The sequence below is a fragment of the Mytilus californianus genome, unplaced genomic scaffold (genome assembly GCF_021869535.1).
Source record: "Mytilus californianus isolate M0D057914Y unplaced genomic scaffold, xbMytCali1.0.p SCAF_8, whole genome shotgun sequence".
Taxonomy (NCBI): Eukaryota; Metazoa; Mollusca; class Bivalvia; order Mytilida; family Mytilidae; genus Mytilus; species Mytilus californianus.
The window spans coordinates 68,852,164-68,870,500 of record NW_026262734.1 but is presented as its reverse complement, the minus strand read 5'-3'; the positions used below and the strand labels follow the sequence as shown (position 1 = coordinate 68,870,500).

General features: G+C 30.8%; 1 protein-coding gene across 4 annotated transcripts in view; it reads left to right on the top strand.

Annotated features, from left to right (window-relative positions):
• The window catches only part of LOC127712142 (apoptosis-inducing factor 3-like), a 51,952-nt gene that overhangs the window by 28,464 nt on the left and 5,151 nt on the right, over positions 1-18,337 (top strand). For 3 of the 4 annotated variants that reach the window (XM_052218406.1, XM_052218407.1, XM_052218409.1), the window contains exons 4-13: positions 611-948; positions 4,689-4,798; positions 5,861-5,970; positions 7,029-7,155; positions 7,774-7,886; positions 8,386-8,472; positions 9,479-9,570; positions 11,240-11,370; positions 12,553-12,668; positions 15,400-15,535. In XM_052218406.1, coding sequence (XP_052074366.1) covers positions 611-948; positions 4,689-4,798; positions 5,861-5,970; positions 7,029-7,155; positions 7,774-7,886; positions 8,386-8,472; positions 9,479-9,570; positions 11,240-11,370; positions 12,553-12,668; positions 15,400-15,535 — 1,360 coding nt within the window. Of the gene's footprint in view, positions 1-610; positions 949-4,688; positions 4,799-5,860; positions 5,971-7,028; positions 7,156-7,773; positions 7,887-8,385; positions 8,473-9,478; positions 9,571-11,239; positions 11,371-12,552; positions 12,669-14,931; positions 15,048-15,399; positions 15,536-18,337 lie in introns of all 4 variants that reach the window. The other variant, XM_052218410.1, reaches the window with a different exon arrangement.

Genomic DNA, 18,337 nt, shown 5'->3' with positions numbered 1-18,337 from the left:
ATTTAAGAAATGACAGTGAATTACTGAATATACATATAATATATGACACTTTTTCAATTTAAAGTTTGTGTCTTAATGAATGCAATGAATGATCATGATGATTGGCAGTTCGTATTATGCACATCAATAATAAAGAAAAAAAAATGAAATAATTTTGGAAATGGGAATGGTAACATGGAGTATGGATAAAAATATTAGTTATGTTATTAGATGGCCTTAATTAATATACCTGTTAACATGGAAAGTGATCAGTGAAGTTGAAGCTAATACATGTAATATGTACATGCATTAAAAAGATTATTTGTGAATGTGTAATTTTCCCTCTTTTGCTTATCAATCAAGTTATGTGACCTTTTTAGAGTGAATCAGACTGTTTTAAAATCAATAATGTCGAAAGATTTCACTGAATGTAGAAGCAGGTTCAAATAAATTGATTTCATATTGTGAATAAATTTTTAAATCCTCTGTGGTAATTTAAGTTTATTACTGTCACAAATATTGATGTTTATTTACAAAAAACATCAGCCAGTATTTTATAAACAGAAGAATACTTCTTATAAAAATTGTCATACATTGCAAGTCTTAATATAGTTATTTTATTTATCTATAGACTAGTCCGGATACACCCAGGGACACAGAGGATAAGCCTGTCGTAGAATCAGAAACGGTGCAGTTTAACACTGTTATCAGCCTAGAAACCACACCGCCAGGATCGGACAGATCTCCTCAGGAGGCAGACACAAGAGAGGGGGCAGTAGATTTTGTAGAACCCCAAGTGGATATTGTACCACCTGCAGAGCCAGTTGTTCCTGTAGAGGAGCCCACATTACCCGAGTCTGCATCATTAGTGTCATCAGAGCTTGTAGTCCAAGTGTCGTCAGAGGTTGATATAGACATGGCATCTGTTGAAGCTGTTGTGTGTGAGGTGGATGACCTCAAGGATGGAGAGTAAGTTACAGTGTATTGTGGGTAGGAAGTAAATAAATTATGGGGGTCTTTTTAAATTTTGGACTTCGTTTTGAAGTGGTAAATACAGTTACATTAACAAGTGTCAGCTTATTATGCATATGTCATATACATTATGGACAAAAATTGATCCATTTGTAATTGTTTTAATTTGGACATAATTGTGGTTACACAGAATTTCAGACAAGGTGACTAAGTCCTGATTTTTTTAGTTCAGGAATGATGATATAACATGTATAACAAGATATGTAAAAGTTTTACAAATATTAAAAATTTTTATTTAACCCTTAATTTTCCTCTGATTTATGACCTCATTAATTTTCATCTTATTCATCTTAATGTGTCAACTTCTTAAAAGAAAAGAATTTTGAGAAATTTAAATACCAATTTTATTTCCCTTGTTTTACCGGCTAATTTGATTTTTTTTGTGACTAAAAGTGGAGTATTTTTCCTGTTTTAAGATTTCAGTTATTGTATTCAATACATTAATTACCATATAAGTGAACGAATAATAACTTTCGTTAGAAGAAAAATGAAAATTCTCTTATATAAGAAGATTTTATTGTTATCATCCATCAACATGATAAATCGTCTCTCAAGTTTTTAAGTTTTCACTTTTTATTTCCTGATTTTTATAGTGAATTTGATCCCAGATTTTTCACTAACAGAATACATAGGACTGTAGTTGAAAAAAACAGAATCTACTTAAAATTATGTAATAATAGGCACATGCAAAAAGTCATGCCCAGGTGTGTTAGGGCTATGCTAGGAAAAATCAATGAAGGACTAGGTAGCATGTTTTTCATGAACCTTCACCCTAAACAGTTTTCATTAGGAACTTTAAAGTATATTGTGAGAAAAGTCTAGCCTCCATTAATTATTTCAAGCTCATAGTCAATCAGAGTTAAGAAAAGTGATTAATTCAACAGAGATGATCAACATTTAGCTCCCTATTTCCCCAAAACAACAAAAAAAAAGTTTAAGATTTTAGGAAAGAGAACCACTTATAAGGTTCCTGACTTTTCACTTGAACATGTGTCAAAAGTTTAGCGATTTTTTTTCACTTTTCAGTTTAAAGTCCTCCAAAATACCTGTTTGCTATACTCAGATACTTGTAATAGATCTGCAAGAAATGCAAAAATACTTACTTGTTTTATAAGGTTGAAATTGGTTCAAGGTTAAAGGCTATTCCAGGTTATAATTGTGTAAGTCACTTTGTATTTGTGATGTATGAATAAAGATGTGCAGTGTTTTATGACTTGTAGATTTATTTGGTCCCCCTCACGTATAAAAAGGCAAGAACATCTCATGGTGGAGGATCCAGGCATTAAATATTCCTAACTTGTATATTTAGAATTTTTATGATTTTTTATACGCCCTTTTACTGGACGTATTATGGTATACCTTTGTCCATCTGTCGTCAACATGTCAGACAGTAACTTAAAAACACTTTCACTGATTTTTATGAAACTTTGGTGAATTGTTTATATCTATTGCCACAGCTCCCTTTTGATTTTTATAAATTTAGATTTTACATTTCCAAGTTATGGCATTTTATTCATAAAAACAGCGGGATTTTTCCAGTTTTGGACTATAACTCAAAAATGCTTTGAACAATTTTCATGAAACTGTGGTAAATTGTTTATATATATATTGACCTTTCGATTCTTAGTAATTTCTGATTTTTTTTTTCAACTTTATTCATAAAAAAGGGGGGGATTTTCCAGTATTTCTCAAAAACCCTTTTAGTAGTTATCATGAAACTTCTTTGATTTGTTTATATCTATTGAAATAAGCTCCCTTTTGTTTTTTTTAATAAATTTCTGATATTACATTGCAGAGTTATGGAACTTTATTAATTGAAAAATTGTCGAAAAATGTCCAGTTGTCGACGGGCTTATCATGCGCTTATAGCGCAGCTCTTTATTTCTTTTTTTTTTATTAAATTTTTTTTTTTACTGTCAAAGATAATGTTAAAGTTTCGAATTTTTTTCCCACTTTAATTCCATGTGCTTGCAAGGACTTTCAATTTAATCTGAATTTGATGAGATTTTGAAAATGCTTTTACCAGAAAAGGGTTTTCTATGGTGTGAAGAAATGTGATTTTCAAACTTTTTTGGTACTGAAGAATTTCCTAGTTAAGTCACAAATTAACAAATAAACCTAATGAACTTTTTAAATGTGCACAATTTCATTTAAATGCCACACAAATGTTTACATGTTTTCTATTGCAATAGGTAGATAAAAGGACTAAATGTATTTTATTTTCATAATTTTTTGTATATTCCCAATTTAATTTTAATATGCAAAACTTTTTTTTTTATCTCTGTTAAATTTATGCACAACTTGTTTTAGACTTGGGGCTTTAGATCTTTACATATTTTTGAGACACTTCCTGTCTATATGCTAAGACTATCACATGTTGACCTCTAGATGTCTTTGATTTTTTGTATGTCGTATTGCAGGCTCTTTGATGAGAACCCCACACCCCTTGTATTCATATTTAAGCAGATGGGTTGGCTTAATCAGTGCTTATCTTAGATCTGCCCAAAAATATTCAGGGTATTAATCCAACAATTAGAAATAAGGAATTTTTTGGACAAGAGGAAAACATACTTTTTTTTATTTGGCCTATATGCACCTGTGCTCTTTTTGTTTCACTATTTTACATATATACAAACATACATAATTTCTTGTTTTATTTAGAATTACTCAGATGATTTAATACATTACACGTATTAAGAGACATTTAGAAACAAAAACATGGCTAAAACTTCCTACGAATTCTTAGTTGTCAAGTACAAACTATTATTTAGCATATTTGTCATGTTCTGCGTTAAAACAAACATTTTAGTTAAACAAATTAAACTGATAAAAGAATGTTGTCTAAGATTTTTCTGTTTAAATGTATATTGTATTTTTTTATCTTTCAATTTGCCTTTTTTGCAGAAAGATACTTATCAAATATTTATGACATAGTCAGCATTTTATTGCAACTAATCACATACTGTGAATTCAGAAATTATTGCGTGCATTTATTATTGCGATTTTTTGAAGAATTGACAAAAATGCGAGTTTAATTATTGCGATTTTAGGAAAAGCTACATACAGATATATGTATTGGAAACAGAATGCAAGTACTTATTATTGCGGTACTCAAGTTGTCATATTATTGGCATTAATAAAAACCTCGCAATAATTTCTGAATTTTCAGTACTTGTTTTGAGATACCACAACTAATACAAAATCTATATATGTACAAAATCAGACTAGATTCGTGGACAAGACCATTTGATAGAGGTAGAAACATATTAAAGCTTACCACATGACCTCGAAACAGAAACTGAGGTTACAAAGGAATGATAAAAATCATAAGTTGAATAAAAACAAATAATACAAAGGTCAAATGGAAAGAAGAATAAATAAAGACATACAACAGTCAACAAAGGACAACAAACATAACTAAAGACTGAAAAACAAGATCCCCACATAAAATGGGGGTGGTGTCTGATGCAAGTAAAATTTTCAAAAATTAAGACTTAGATTTGATGTCTTCCTGACTTCAACTTAGATACAAATCACAAAGATTAGGTCAGTTTACTGGTTCTTCTTCCAAATACTGCCCACATTCAACATGATGAATATTCTGGTTATTACTCCATATAGTAGTCTTAGTTGAATTTTGCAATGTAAATGTAAATTTCTCTATACTTATTTTACAGAATGAGAGAAGTAGATGTTGGAGAAGGGAAAGCTTTACTGGTTAGAGAGAATGGCCAATTCTATGCTTTAGGCAATAAATGTACTCACTATGGTGCTCCCCTAGCTAAAGGTTTGTATCACTGAAAGAAAAAAGAATGGCCAGTTCTATGCTATAGGCAATAAATGTACTCACTAAGGTGCTCCTCTAGCTAAAGGTTTGTATCACTGAGAGAAAAAAGAATGGCCAGTTCTATGCTATAGGCAATAAATGTACTCACTATGGTGCTCCCCTAGCTAAAGGTTTGTATCACTGAGAGAAAAAAGAATGGCCAGTTCTATGCTATAGGCAATAAATGTACTCACTAAGGTGCTCCTCTAGCTAAAGGTTTGTATCACTGAGAGAAAAAAGAATGGCCAGTTCTATGCTAGAAACTTTATTGGCAATAGATTTTCTCACTATGATGCTACTCATTGTATCCTTGATGAAGGAGAGGGTAAGGCCAGTACTTATATGTAGGCAATTGATGAATTGACTCTTACACTGTATCAGTGATTGCAAAGTATTATTAGAGAGAAAATATATAGACGATAAATAATTACATTGATGCTTCTTCAGCTTTCGGTTTGTATCAGTGAAGGGAATCGCCAGTACTACTATAAATTCATCAATTTGTGCGATGTTTTGATTATTGCGAATATTGCTATGTGATAGGTTTCACAAAAATGAACTCGCGTTTTAAATTTTGATAGCATTATTTATTAGCAGCATTTCTGCAAATTACAATAGTTAATTTTTGTCCATTCTTCAACCATCACAATATTAATTCTAATGCAACATCGTTTGTAACGTTTATTTTAATTGGATAACGTCACCACTTTTCATGGCATCAATTCACAATTGATGCTATGAAAACGTACGTGCATGCCCAGACGACGTATGACAGATTTTTAAATGTATGATTTGGTGTTGTTTTCTGTCAGTTTCATTAGAATGGAGAAAACAATATTGTATTTTAAGCTCCGACAGCATCAATTGGTGATTTGATGGTCGCAAATTAAGTTTGCTGGCGACGCGTTAGTTATCTCCTAAATGAATGCAAAAATTTGTTACATGTTACATTTACACCTTTATTGTTTTGCTCAAAGCAATAGTTTAAAATTTGTAATTAAAGATGATAACAATGTATTTCAGGTGCTTTAAACAATGGAAGAGTTCGTTGCCCTTGGCATGGTGCTTGTTTTAATGTAAAGACAGGTGATATTGAAGATTTCCCAGGATTAGACAGTCTTCCAAAATTTGATGTAAGCTTCATATTCAACTTTTTCTTGTCATAACTGGAATTCAAAGAATGTGATATGCTGGGGATTCACTTTCCTGGTATCAATATTGGTAGATTGAGAAATGAAATATATTTTCGTGGATTTTCCAAAGTTTGCATATAGGCTTATAGAAAATTTGCACTTTGTTGAACTTTTCAATTTTGGTAAACCTATACCTACTATACCTACTATACCTACTATACCTATATACCTACTATACCTACTATACCTACTATACCTACTATACCTACTATACCTACTATACCTATATACCTACTATACCTACTATACCTACTATACCTACTATACCTACCTACAAAATCCACATAAATTAGTATCCCACTAATATATATCAATGAATTTACAGTAGTCCAACAGGAGTAGGAATTTCTTCATTAAAAATAGATGAGTTAAATTAAATAAAATGAAATTATTCTGTAGTTTCCTTGATCAAAACTATATATATATATATATGAATAGAAATATATAGTGGAAAATTTTCAATGAGACACCATTGCCACCCCAAAATATATAATAAAACCAAATAGGTATCTAAGACATGAGAGCAATTTTTAGATACTTTCAAAAGGAAACAATAGTTTTTGTTAAAAAACTTAGTCATTGCCTATAATCTTAATGGTAGCAATTTAAACTTTGATAATTGTCAGTTGGTAGGGCATCTTTTTACCTCTGTTGCAGTGGAAAGCAGGTCTATTGGCCGCTTCACCCCGTTCATATGTCCAAAAGACCTTGTGTAACTTTTGTCAAACTTTTCTTGGTTTTTATGTTAGGGACTGATTTTATATTTGTTCTGCAGCTTGATAAAGATGAGTTGTTTCATGTAAGTTATTTTTACATCTGCAGTGCATCCACTTCCTGTTTGCAGACATTTTATATTTTACAACAAGCATTGTATAAGGACATTTTTTGTCAAATCTTTCTTGGCATCAATGAAAGGGAATGATCAGTTATACTTCAGTTGACTGTAAAAGAAATTGATTTTATTGAATAAAATTGAAATGATTTATTTTCTGTTTTAGGTAACAGTTGCTGATGGCAAAGTAAAGGTTAAAGGTGACAAGGCACTTCTGACTTCAAGCAAAGTTCAAAAGTCAATGTGCAAACAATCTGCAGACAACCAGAAATCAGTTCTAATAGTTGGTGGAGGTTAGTAATATAACAAAATGATAATGTTATGAATAACCATATAGATACTGATGAAATTCAAATACATATGAAAATATAAGTAGAACAACACATTTTAAGATTACAATATGATGTCTTCTAACATAGAGAAGTGGCTTTCACTGCATGACATGCTCTAACATATATATTGCAACATCAACACATTTGTGATCCTTCTGTGGTTGTGACAATAAGAAGTTCACAGATCTCAGCTGGGTCAGAACAAAAATTTCTATATATAGAAACAAATAACTGTAAATGTACCATCCTATGAAGGGTATTACTATTATATTTCATTGTAAATAAGAAATTTGAAACTAGGAAGAAGAAAACATGGTGCTTTAGTTTACTCAGTTATGTGGAAGATATTTAGTTTCAGTTACAGAATTAATGTATAGTATGTTCAAGTAAATGATGGCAATTTTTAGCATGTTAGCTTGTGAAACACAAGTAGCATAATAGTGCTGAAAGTGGCGGTAAACACCAATAAATCAATCTGAATTCAGTAGTTGTTATAACAGTTTAATCCTCTAATCATTTACTATAAATGAACGGTCTCAAATTTAATGGATGAAACTTTTCAATGATTTATGATTGTAGGTCCAGCCTCTGTTATGTGTGCTGAAACATTAAGGAAGGAAGGATTTACTGGTAAAATCACCATAGCAACACAAGAAAGACATTTACCATATGACAGAATCAAACTTAGCAAAGTTTGTACATTATTGCTTTTATTGTAGATCTAAATAATTCATATAGGAAATTTTTATTAGCACATCGTATTTTTGACAGGATGGAATATTGAATAAATATATATTGAAGTAAATATATATCAATATGTACAAGGAATGAAAGTAAATGCTCATCATTAGCAGCATGAAGTGGGCATTTCTATTTGTAATATGTTCAAGAACAATAAGAGAAAACATCTTTTGTTGCTTTGTTGCTGCATGGAGCAATGATTTCCTCGATGTGGATTTTGACTCTTAAATAGCTCATAAAACTCCATACCTTTAAAGCAAAAGAGAAAATTAAATGTGGGTGGAGTTTTGAACATTTTTTCAAGGGAACCATATTTAGTTTTATAAGATTTCTTAAGAAATAGAAAATTGTGATTTAATAATATTTTCAGTTACAGTCTAAGGGAGATAACTGTCCAATTTTTTGAAATAGTTACAGTAGATGTTTTTACTAAAGATATTTATTTTTTAGGCCATGGATTCTTCAGCAGATGCTATTGTACTCCGAAATGCTGACTTCTACAAAACAAATGGTATTGACATCCTTAATAATAAAAAGGTAAATATGTTGTATCTCTTTCATCAAACTTTGAAGGGACTGTTATTATTAATGGGCTGTTGTAGATGATAGATGTGTTAGTTGAAGATTGCTTACAGAGTTTTATTTACTAAACTTTTAGTACAATGATGGCAGTGAATTGACATTATTTTGAATCTGACATAGACTATTTGAATTATATCTGAAAATTCAAAAAAAAAATGATGCATTTATCTCTTTTATATATGTAGGCCGTGAAAGGTTGATTTTTGACGTTTTTCACTACCAGATTGGTTATTACGCCAAAAAACAAAGTTGGTGACCCCATGATTATTTTATATCATTAAAACAGAAATTTATGTATCAACATCATACAGTTTTTTAAGAACAATCGATGTATTTAAAATTTGAGATTTGATGATTTTAAGACAAATTTATTAAGGTTTTTCGACAATTTTATGAGCTTTCTTTACAAATGTTCACCTATTATGAAAGAATTCATTCAGTTATATTTCAGAAAATAAAAGAGAGAGAGGCATTATTTTCTTGATTTTTAGTTATAATTCAATGAGCCAAAGTTGTATGCAAAAGTTTACCAAAGTCTGTGACGTAGCCCTTTTATATTTCCTTAACATTAGACAAAGAAAACTGCATTTATATGTAATCAGATAATGCATTGTCAGTGGTATTTTTAAACCTGTAGTGAAATAAATCAGAGAAATATTTTATACAGGGATTCTTGAAAATTCTTGAATCTCTTAATTTAAGATGTACTGTAAACTCAGAAATTATTGTGTGCATTTATCATTTTGTGAATTTTTAAGAATGGACAAAAATGCCAGATTAACCTTTCAATTCCAGGAAAATCTGCATAAAGATAAATGTCTCAGATGTCAAAATGCAAGTTCTAATTATTGGGACCATCACCCCGTAGCATTATTAGCATTAATCTAAACCTTGCAATAATATCTGAATTTTCATTAGCGAAATATTTGAATGTAACTTAGGATACATCTTGTATTTACAGGCAACTTCTGTAGACAGTCAAGCTAAGATTGTTAAGTTTGAGGATGAATCGTCTCTCAATTATACATCACTAGTCATCGCAACTGGAGGAAAGTAAGTAAATACAGTCAATATAATATGACATTCTTCTTTCGCTTTGGAGGCAAATTGCAATAAAACATGGGCTGCATGTGATTGACGTTGCAATTGAAATTGCAATGCCAGTTGTATTTTGAACAACGCCAGAGATCAAAATGGACATTTGTGTTGGTTTTTCTAGCTAGGAAATTAAATAAGATCATTTTAAAAGTAAGTTTACATGAAGTTAACACTCGGTTTAAAGATACATTGTATTGACAAATATAATGCATACCCATGTTAAAATGAGCATAGAGCATGGCATCAAAGGATTATTTCTCAAACAATCATTGCAATATAATGTATAAGATTTATGTCCAGCATGTCATACCAAAAGGTCTAGTATTATATGTTAACATTTTTGATGCCCCATCTACGATAGTAGAGGGGCATTATGTTTTTCGGTCTGTGCGTTTGTTCGTCCGTCTGTCCCACTTCAGGTTAAAGTTTTTGGTCAAGGTAGTTTTTGCTGAAGTTGAAGTCCAATCAACTTGAAATTTAGTACACATGTTCCCTATGATATGATCTTTCTAATTTTAATGCCAAATTAGAGTTTTGACCCCAATTTCACGATCCACTGAACATAGAAAATTATAGTGCAAGTGGGGCATCCATGTACTATGGGCACATTCTTGTTTAAGAATTCCTTTTATGTACAAAGCACAATCCTATTTAGAAATGGAATGATTTATAACAAAAAATACTTTGGTTGGTTTTCTTCATCCTGAAGTTAATATAAAGTTATCAAAGAGAGGCAAAAGATACCAAAGGGACATTCAGACTCATATAAAGTCGAAAACAGACTGACAATGCCATGGGCTAAAAAAAAAAAAGGGCAAACAACAGAACACAAAACACAACATAGAAAACTGAAGACTGGGCAACAGGAACCCCATCAAAAACTGGGGGTGATCTCAGGTGCTCCTGAAGGGTAAGCAGATCCTGCTCCAAATGTGGCACCTGTCGTGTTATCAACAGTCACCAAAAGACATACATTATTAAAAAACTAAGATGATTATTGTCTGTATAATTGAAATATGAAATAGATCAGTCGTGATATATTTGCAATATAATTCATCATTGATTTAGCACTGATGCATAATTTAGGAACATGCTAATCCAGAAAATGCAATTTGTCATACTAGTTTTAAATCATCTAACTAACACCACCTCTCAAATCAAGTACAAAAAATTACTGAAAAATCACATCTGTACTTTTCTGAAATAGAAAAGTCCTGGTAGAGTGTGTGTTGATCAGTTTTTAGATATCTATGTTGGGCTTTGTAGCTTGTTGTTTGTCCATTGGTCATTTTTTGATTTTTGCCTTAGCATTGTCAGTTGGTCTTCAACTTATGAGTTTGGTATTTTTTGCCTTTCTTTCAAGAATATTTCATTTTCCTAGCAGATTTGACCCCAGGAAATATAATTTGTTTTGCTTGGATAAAGGAGATGAGGTGGGGTTAACACTTGTAAATAACGAAGTAAATTGTCATAAAACAAAGAAATGATTGTATAACACAAATAAAATTTTCTGGGTCAGCCAATTTGTTTAGACCTAAATATACTTTTGCAGCATGTATCAAAGCAAATACCTTAAAGCATGTTAAATATTACAGAATTTTGATCAGATTTGTTATTTTAATAGACCCCGACAGTTACCAATAAATGGGGCAGACTTTGAGAATGTCTGTTTACTGAGGACCCCTGACGATGCCAATAAAATAGCAGAAGCTGCCAAAGGCAAAAAAGTGGTTATAATTGGTTCATCTTTCATTGGTAGGTATTGACTTTATATAAGAAATATTATAGAAATATTATACCAAACAAACAAAAATCACATTTTCCTAAAAAAAAAATGCAAATAAATGGATTTAATTCAGCTACCATGTGTAAAAAATTTTTTGATGAAATTTTGGAAGAATATTGATAGAACTCAGAACAGACTATAGTCTTTAGTAGCTTTACCTTAATTCATATAAATTGCATCAAAATATGAATTAAAAATTAGAATTTGTTTTTATAATCTTCATTATATTACTTTAATCTATATTTCTACTTCAGGGGACTTACCTATTTGTTGAAAGTAATTTTTATTTATTAAATGAATTAATTTCTGTTTAAGATATTTATATTATGTTTCATACAGTTTATTGAGCACATTCCATGCTTTGTAGATGAAAAAATATGTTAGAAGACCCACATTGATTATTTAGAATCATGACTGTTAGTCTTAAAAATGTTTTTCATAAAAAGATTACAAGAAATTACCTTTATAAAATTAGCAATAAGTTTAGGATGATGTAGTATTTGCATGAACAGCTTCAATTTGAATGTTTGCTTATATCTGCACTTAAAATACTCTTTTGGTCCATGTAACATTATTTCATCAGAGAAAGGTCATCTCCTGGTAATTTGATGCAAATTTTCCCTGAGAAATTTGTAAATTACTGTTCAAAAGTTAAATGAATATCTGTATTCTAAGTGTAATCCTACCCCATAAGATTCCTCCCCCTAATAAAAAATGCAATAAGATGAGAAATAAAATTTACTAAGGCTGCAAGCAAACAGCAAAATTTTAATTGTTTTTGATCTGTCTTCCTTTCTGTTCATGATAAATATTTTCAGTTAAAAATCTCCCACATTTTTTATTTATAAATTTTATATAGTATATATTGGACAGAAATACATTTTATCGTGTGCAGATGTTCAAACCTGGATCAGTAAGATTATTTGTTTTGATTCGTTTGCCTGTATTTAAGTGTTGTTGTGACTTGTACTTCATACAGGAAGGTGAGATACATGTTTTTGTGTCCAAATTTTTTTTCAAGTATATATGTACATTTTTTTGCCTATATTTTTTCACTGAAATCACATTGACAAAAGTTTATAAATTTTTTGGGAGAAAATTGAAATTTTGAAAAGAAACCTCAAAATTTAGTGTGGTGTCTGATATTTAAGGTATGGAAGTAGCAGCTTTCTTGGCTGACAAAGCAGAGAGTGTATCTGTAGTAGACATTATTAAAGTACCATTCCAATTGGTCCTTGGTGAAAAAGTAGGATCAGTCTTACAAAAGGTACAATGTTACCCTCACTTAACCATTGCTTGGTGGCTTGCTTCTGGCTTCTTTAGTACATAATTTGTTGGGAAGTATGGTGAAAGTCTTGTGACCAAAGAGAATTTGTTATCAGCAGATTTTTTGTCAATATTTTGGCATAATATTATAACCTTTGTTTTAAATAGAGCTTACTTGAGTGTGTACAAACAGCAATTAAGTTAAGTTTGCTAGGTGAACCATACAATTATTATACTGGTGTTTTTTTCTAACTTATGAAAGTGTAAACAATTGATACTACTAATGCAAATTCAATATTATTCCTGGGGTACCGATTTTCAATGATTTCGTGGGTATAGGGAAACCAAAAAATGTTTAACAAAGTATAAATTTTCTATAGGATTGTATACTAACTTTTGCAATACATGTACCAGGAAATCAGTTTTATACAATTTACATCTAGCCATGAAAATTGGTACCCACGAAACTAAATTAATCCACAGTCGTTAATCAAATCTTGGGGGGGACTGGAAATCCTGTTTTCCCATAAAGTTTCTATTTATACAATACTTAATTAAGATTTCATGGTGCACGTACCTCCCCATAAAAAGAAAACTTAACTTGTTGACATGATGTACACACTTAAAAAGTTTTCTTGTAAATTGGTTTTCAACTTACTGATTTGTCATGTAAGGGGAGATAACTTCCTCATCTGAATCATTTCTCTTTGACGGGAAATATTAAAAAGAAAATCATAAATTGTTTTGCTAAATTCTGATTATAAATTGGTAAAACAATGTCTATACAAATTGTTCAAATTTGAAAAAGGATGGTTAAATGTGCTGAATTATGTACCAAAGATTTCAATTAGTTTTTATATATGTCTCGTCTCTTTCCTGATTGACTTATGATATTGTCTTGTCCCTTTCCTGATTGATGTATGATGTTGTCTTGTCTATTCCCTGGAAGATAATAATAAAATTGCATGTAGATTATGGTATCTTCAAACTTTTGTTGCTAGTTAAGAAATCTCACAAAATTACCAACATTTATTTTTGCACATGCTGGTAGATAGCAGTTAAAACTTAGCATAGATATCAGTTTAAACTTAGCATATATCATTTATATTTATTTAAATGTTTAGTTTAGATTAGTTTGCATTTACCCATCAATAGTTGTTCTTTCAGATTATTTTTGTTTTTAGCCACTATCCAAAGTTACTAAAACAATATTTTATTTAAACTAATAAACTAACCATATTAATTCTGTTTCAGAGAGCATGCTCTTTATGCAAACCAATAGCTGCCTAACTACCAGTCTTTGCACTTATACCAATAAGATGTTATAGAACCTTTCATGATAATATGCAAACATGCTTCCAAGGTATTGAAGATCCTGTTAAAATTTATAGTTTTATATTATTTCTTTGCTCTTTTTGTGAGTCAATACAAGGCAAATGTAAACTGCATACATTTCTGTGTCAATACACAGGGGTCAATAATCATCATCTGTTATCTTTGTTGTCACTCTTGAGTGATCTGGTTAATCTTACAATTTTCCACAGGAACTAGTAAAATATGCACAAACTCTCCTAAAATTGAATACTACACCTATTTTTAATATATTGGATTGCATCTGGATTTTCCCGTAGTCAGACCAATATTGAATGTGGTTCTGATATGGGTTATGCATCTCTAATCCACCAATTCCACTTAGAAACTGGCTTAGTTTTTAAAGAATTCTTTTCTTGTGAATTTTTTATAATACAAGTTTCCCAAGTGACACATGATTTCCTCCGACAGAAGACACAGGACATGATTGAACATTTTAGCATATTATCATGAAAGTGTTCTTTTTTTATCTGCATCTTTCTTCTATCAGAATTTGGAAATTAAAGCATAGAATAGAAAATGGAAATGGGGATCCATTTGTTTTGAAATATACATTTTTGGTGAAAAGGTTCCTTCCAGACTTTTATCAATAACAAACATGATACCAGTAGATTATTTTTAGACTAAAAAGAAATCTGACTGTCAAAATATAATTTTATCAATGTTGGCTGTCCCGATGCAGTAATACCTATGCATTTTAAATCACAATTCAAAAGTCATTTTTCTCAGGTCTAGAGGGTGACCATTATATTGAGGTTTGACTGTACATTCCAAAAATAATAGGGGCTAGTAAACTAATATAAAAAGGAGAAAGATGCAGATCTTTATAGGAATCGGTAATCATATATAATTAATCAAGAACAATATACAGATGGTTATTTACTTCCTATTAGGGATGGAGGTTGCAGCATATATGACATCCGTAGCTAAATCTGTCTCTGTTCTCGTCAGAGGGAAAGCCCCATTTGAAAATATCCTAGGGATAAAAATAGGGAATATGATTACAAAGGTATTATATAAGTAAAAAATAGTAACATCAGTTTGTACCTGTTTAAACACTTCAATGTCTCATAATATCAATGCTTCATGTGAATCTGTTTCAATTATTGTATATTTACAGCTTAATGTCTTAGATATGCATATTATAAATTATATACCAGTTTGTAAATTTTCAGTTGGTTTTTTTTTTCCCTAAATAAGTGAGATTTTATATAGATTATTTATCTTTATTTATCAATTGTAATTACTGTGTAAATGAAAATTCAGATTTACTATAAATCATTTATAAATGCATAAATAGTCATTTTGATAAGAATACAGATTCAAACTTTATTTTGAAAAAAAAAACATATTTTGTTTAGTTACATGAGGACCAAGGGGTGAAGTTTTATTTTGAACGAGGGATCAAAGAATTTACTGGAAATGACAACAGAGCAACAGAAGCTGTATTGTCAGACGACACAAAACTGCCATGTGATCTTGCCATATTAGGTGTAGGTAGGTACCAATGGATAAATGTGCCATATTAGGAGTAGGTAGGTACTAATGTGTCATGTGATCTTGCCATTTTAGGCATTACTTGATAGCCATGTGTTTAGTGTAACAGGAGGAAATGCCAATTGACCTTGTTTTAAGCAATGGTAGACATCATGTCATATTTTGTAAAAATTAAGTGACATATTGAGCTCCTTAAGTCAGATGGACACTCAAACTTAGTGATTAATAAAATGTTATCTTTTAAAACAACTGTTGCTTGTTTGGTAAGTGGACCTCATATGATGTTTTTCTTGTTGCAGTTGCAGAATACTATCAAGCTATGGCGTAACCTATCTGTAACAATCTTAAATTTTAGAGAATAGATGACCTGGATGCTTTATACCTTGAACACAGATGCATTATGTTACGAAGTTTCAGCATATGTCCATTGTCCTTAACCTCATTTTCATGGTTAAACACTGCCTAAAAAATAAATTTTTCACTTTTTGTCCAGCCTTTGACTTTAGTCAAAAAAGCGATACATAGCGATCTTACATTCTGTCGGCGTCGTCCACAAATATTCACTCTGTGGTTAAAGTTTTTGAAATTTTAATAACTTTCTTAAACTATCCTGGATTTGTACCAAACTTGGACAGAAGCTTGTTTATGATTATAAGATAGTATCCAGAAGTAAATTTTGTAAAAATAAAATTCCTGTTTTTCCGTTTTTTACTTGTAACTGGACTTAGTTTTTCTGCCAGGAAACATTACATTCACTCTGTGGTTAAAGTTTTTAAAATTTTAATAACTTTCTCAAACTATCCTGGATTTGTACCAAACTTGGACAGAAGCTTGTTTATGATCATAAGATAGTATCCAGAAGTAAATTTGTTAAAAAATTTTTTCATTTTTTCCGTATTTTACTTATAAATGGACTTAGTTTTTCTGCCAGGAAACAATACATTCACTCTGTGGTTAAAGTTTTTAAAATTTTAATAACTTTCTTAAACTATCCTGGATTTGTACCAAACTTGGACAGAAGCTTGTTTATGATCAAAAGCTAGTATCTAGAAGGAAATTTTGATAAAATTTTGTACCTGTTTATCCGTATTTTACTTATAAATGGACTTAGTTTTTCTTCCAGTTAACATTAAATACAGTCTGCAGTTAAAGTTTTTAAAACATTTATTAGATTCATAAACTATCCTGGATTTATACCAAATTTTGACAGAAGCTTCTTACAATCAAAAGATAGTATCTAAAGGAATATTTTTATTGATTTTTTTCCTCATTTTTGTTGAGCCTGCGATTAACAGCAGAAGTAGGCGAGACACTGGGTTCCGCGGAACCCTTACAAATTTTTATAAATAAAAGGATATCTATATTTGGTATATGATCCCTTGAAAGGTCTTCATGTCCATTAGACAGGGTTCACCTGACTAACCTCAGTTCATGGATAAGTGATCCTGGTTAAGCTTTTGTGGTCAAGTCCATATCTCAGATATTATAAGCATAAGGTAAAATATATTTTATGTATATTGAATGATTGTAAGGCATACATATTTGTCTGGCAGGGTTCAACTGACCATGACCTCTGGTCAATGTTAGGTTTATGAGTTTTAATCCTTTTCTCAGATACTATAAGCAATAGGTCTATTTTATTTGGTGTATGAAATGATTGTAAGGTGTACAAGTTTGTTTGTCAGGGACCATCTGAACTTGACCTCATTTCCATGGTTTATTTTTCAATATTAAGTTTTTGTGGTTAATTCTGTTTCTCAGATACTATAAGAAATATGACTACTACATTTGTTGCATGGAATGATTGCAAGATGTACATATCTATTTTGCAGAGTTCATCTGACCTTGACCTCATTTTAATGGTTCTGTGGTTAATGTTAAGTTTTCATGGTAAGGTTTGTTTCACAGGTACTATAAGCGTGAGGTCAATTGTATTTGGTGTATGAAATGATTGTATGGTTTGCAGGTTTGTCTGACTTGACCTCATTTTCATGCTTCAAAAGTCAGCATTATGTTTTCGTGATTATTTAGTCTGTTTTTCAGATACTAAAAGCAATAGGTTAACTATATGTGGTGGAATGATTGTCTGGTGTATAAGTCTGTCTGGCAGAATACATCTGTCCTTGACCTAATTTCATTTTTCATTAGTCAAGTTTTAGTTTTCCTGGTAAGAGATGCTTCTCGGATACTAGAAGCAATAGGTTAACTTGATTTGGCATATGATTGTTAGCCATACATGTCCATCTAACAGGGTTCATCTGACCTTTACCTCATTTACATGGATCATTGATAATGTTAATTTTATGGAATGCTTGTATAACCTTTCTATCTCTTTCTACATAAGCATAAATTCAATCATGATCAACAAAGCAGATGAGACATTTTAGTGGTACACTCTTGTTAATTGTTACAACTATAACTTGGGCATAACTTAGAGTTCATTATTACTTTCTTGGTAAGGCCCATGCTGTATAAAATCTTATTCTCCTAAGATATATTTACAAATTGCAATAATTGACTTAGAATCTGTGATTTAGGGGAGACAACTTTGCACATTCAATTTAGAGGAGTAATAAAAGTAGATAATTTTGCAAACTCAACAAAGTTTTACCTTGTTTTTGGGCAAGAAAACAAAGATGAGAACCCATCTGTCTATTTATATAATGGAAGCTAGTTATTGGCATAATGCTTTGCTAAAAGTTATCAATAAGTATTGTTTAATAGTTTTTGTTTTGTTTGCCAAAGAATGATTTCAACATATGAAAACTATATAAAATTGTCATTGTGACCATTTCTTAAATT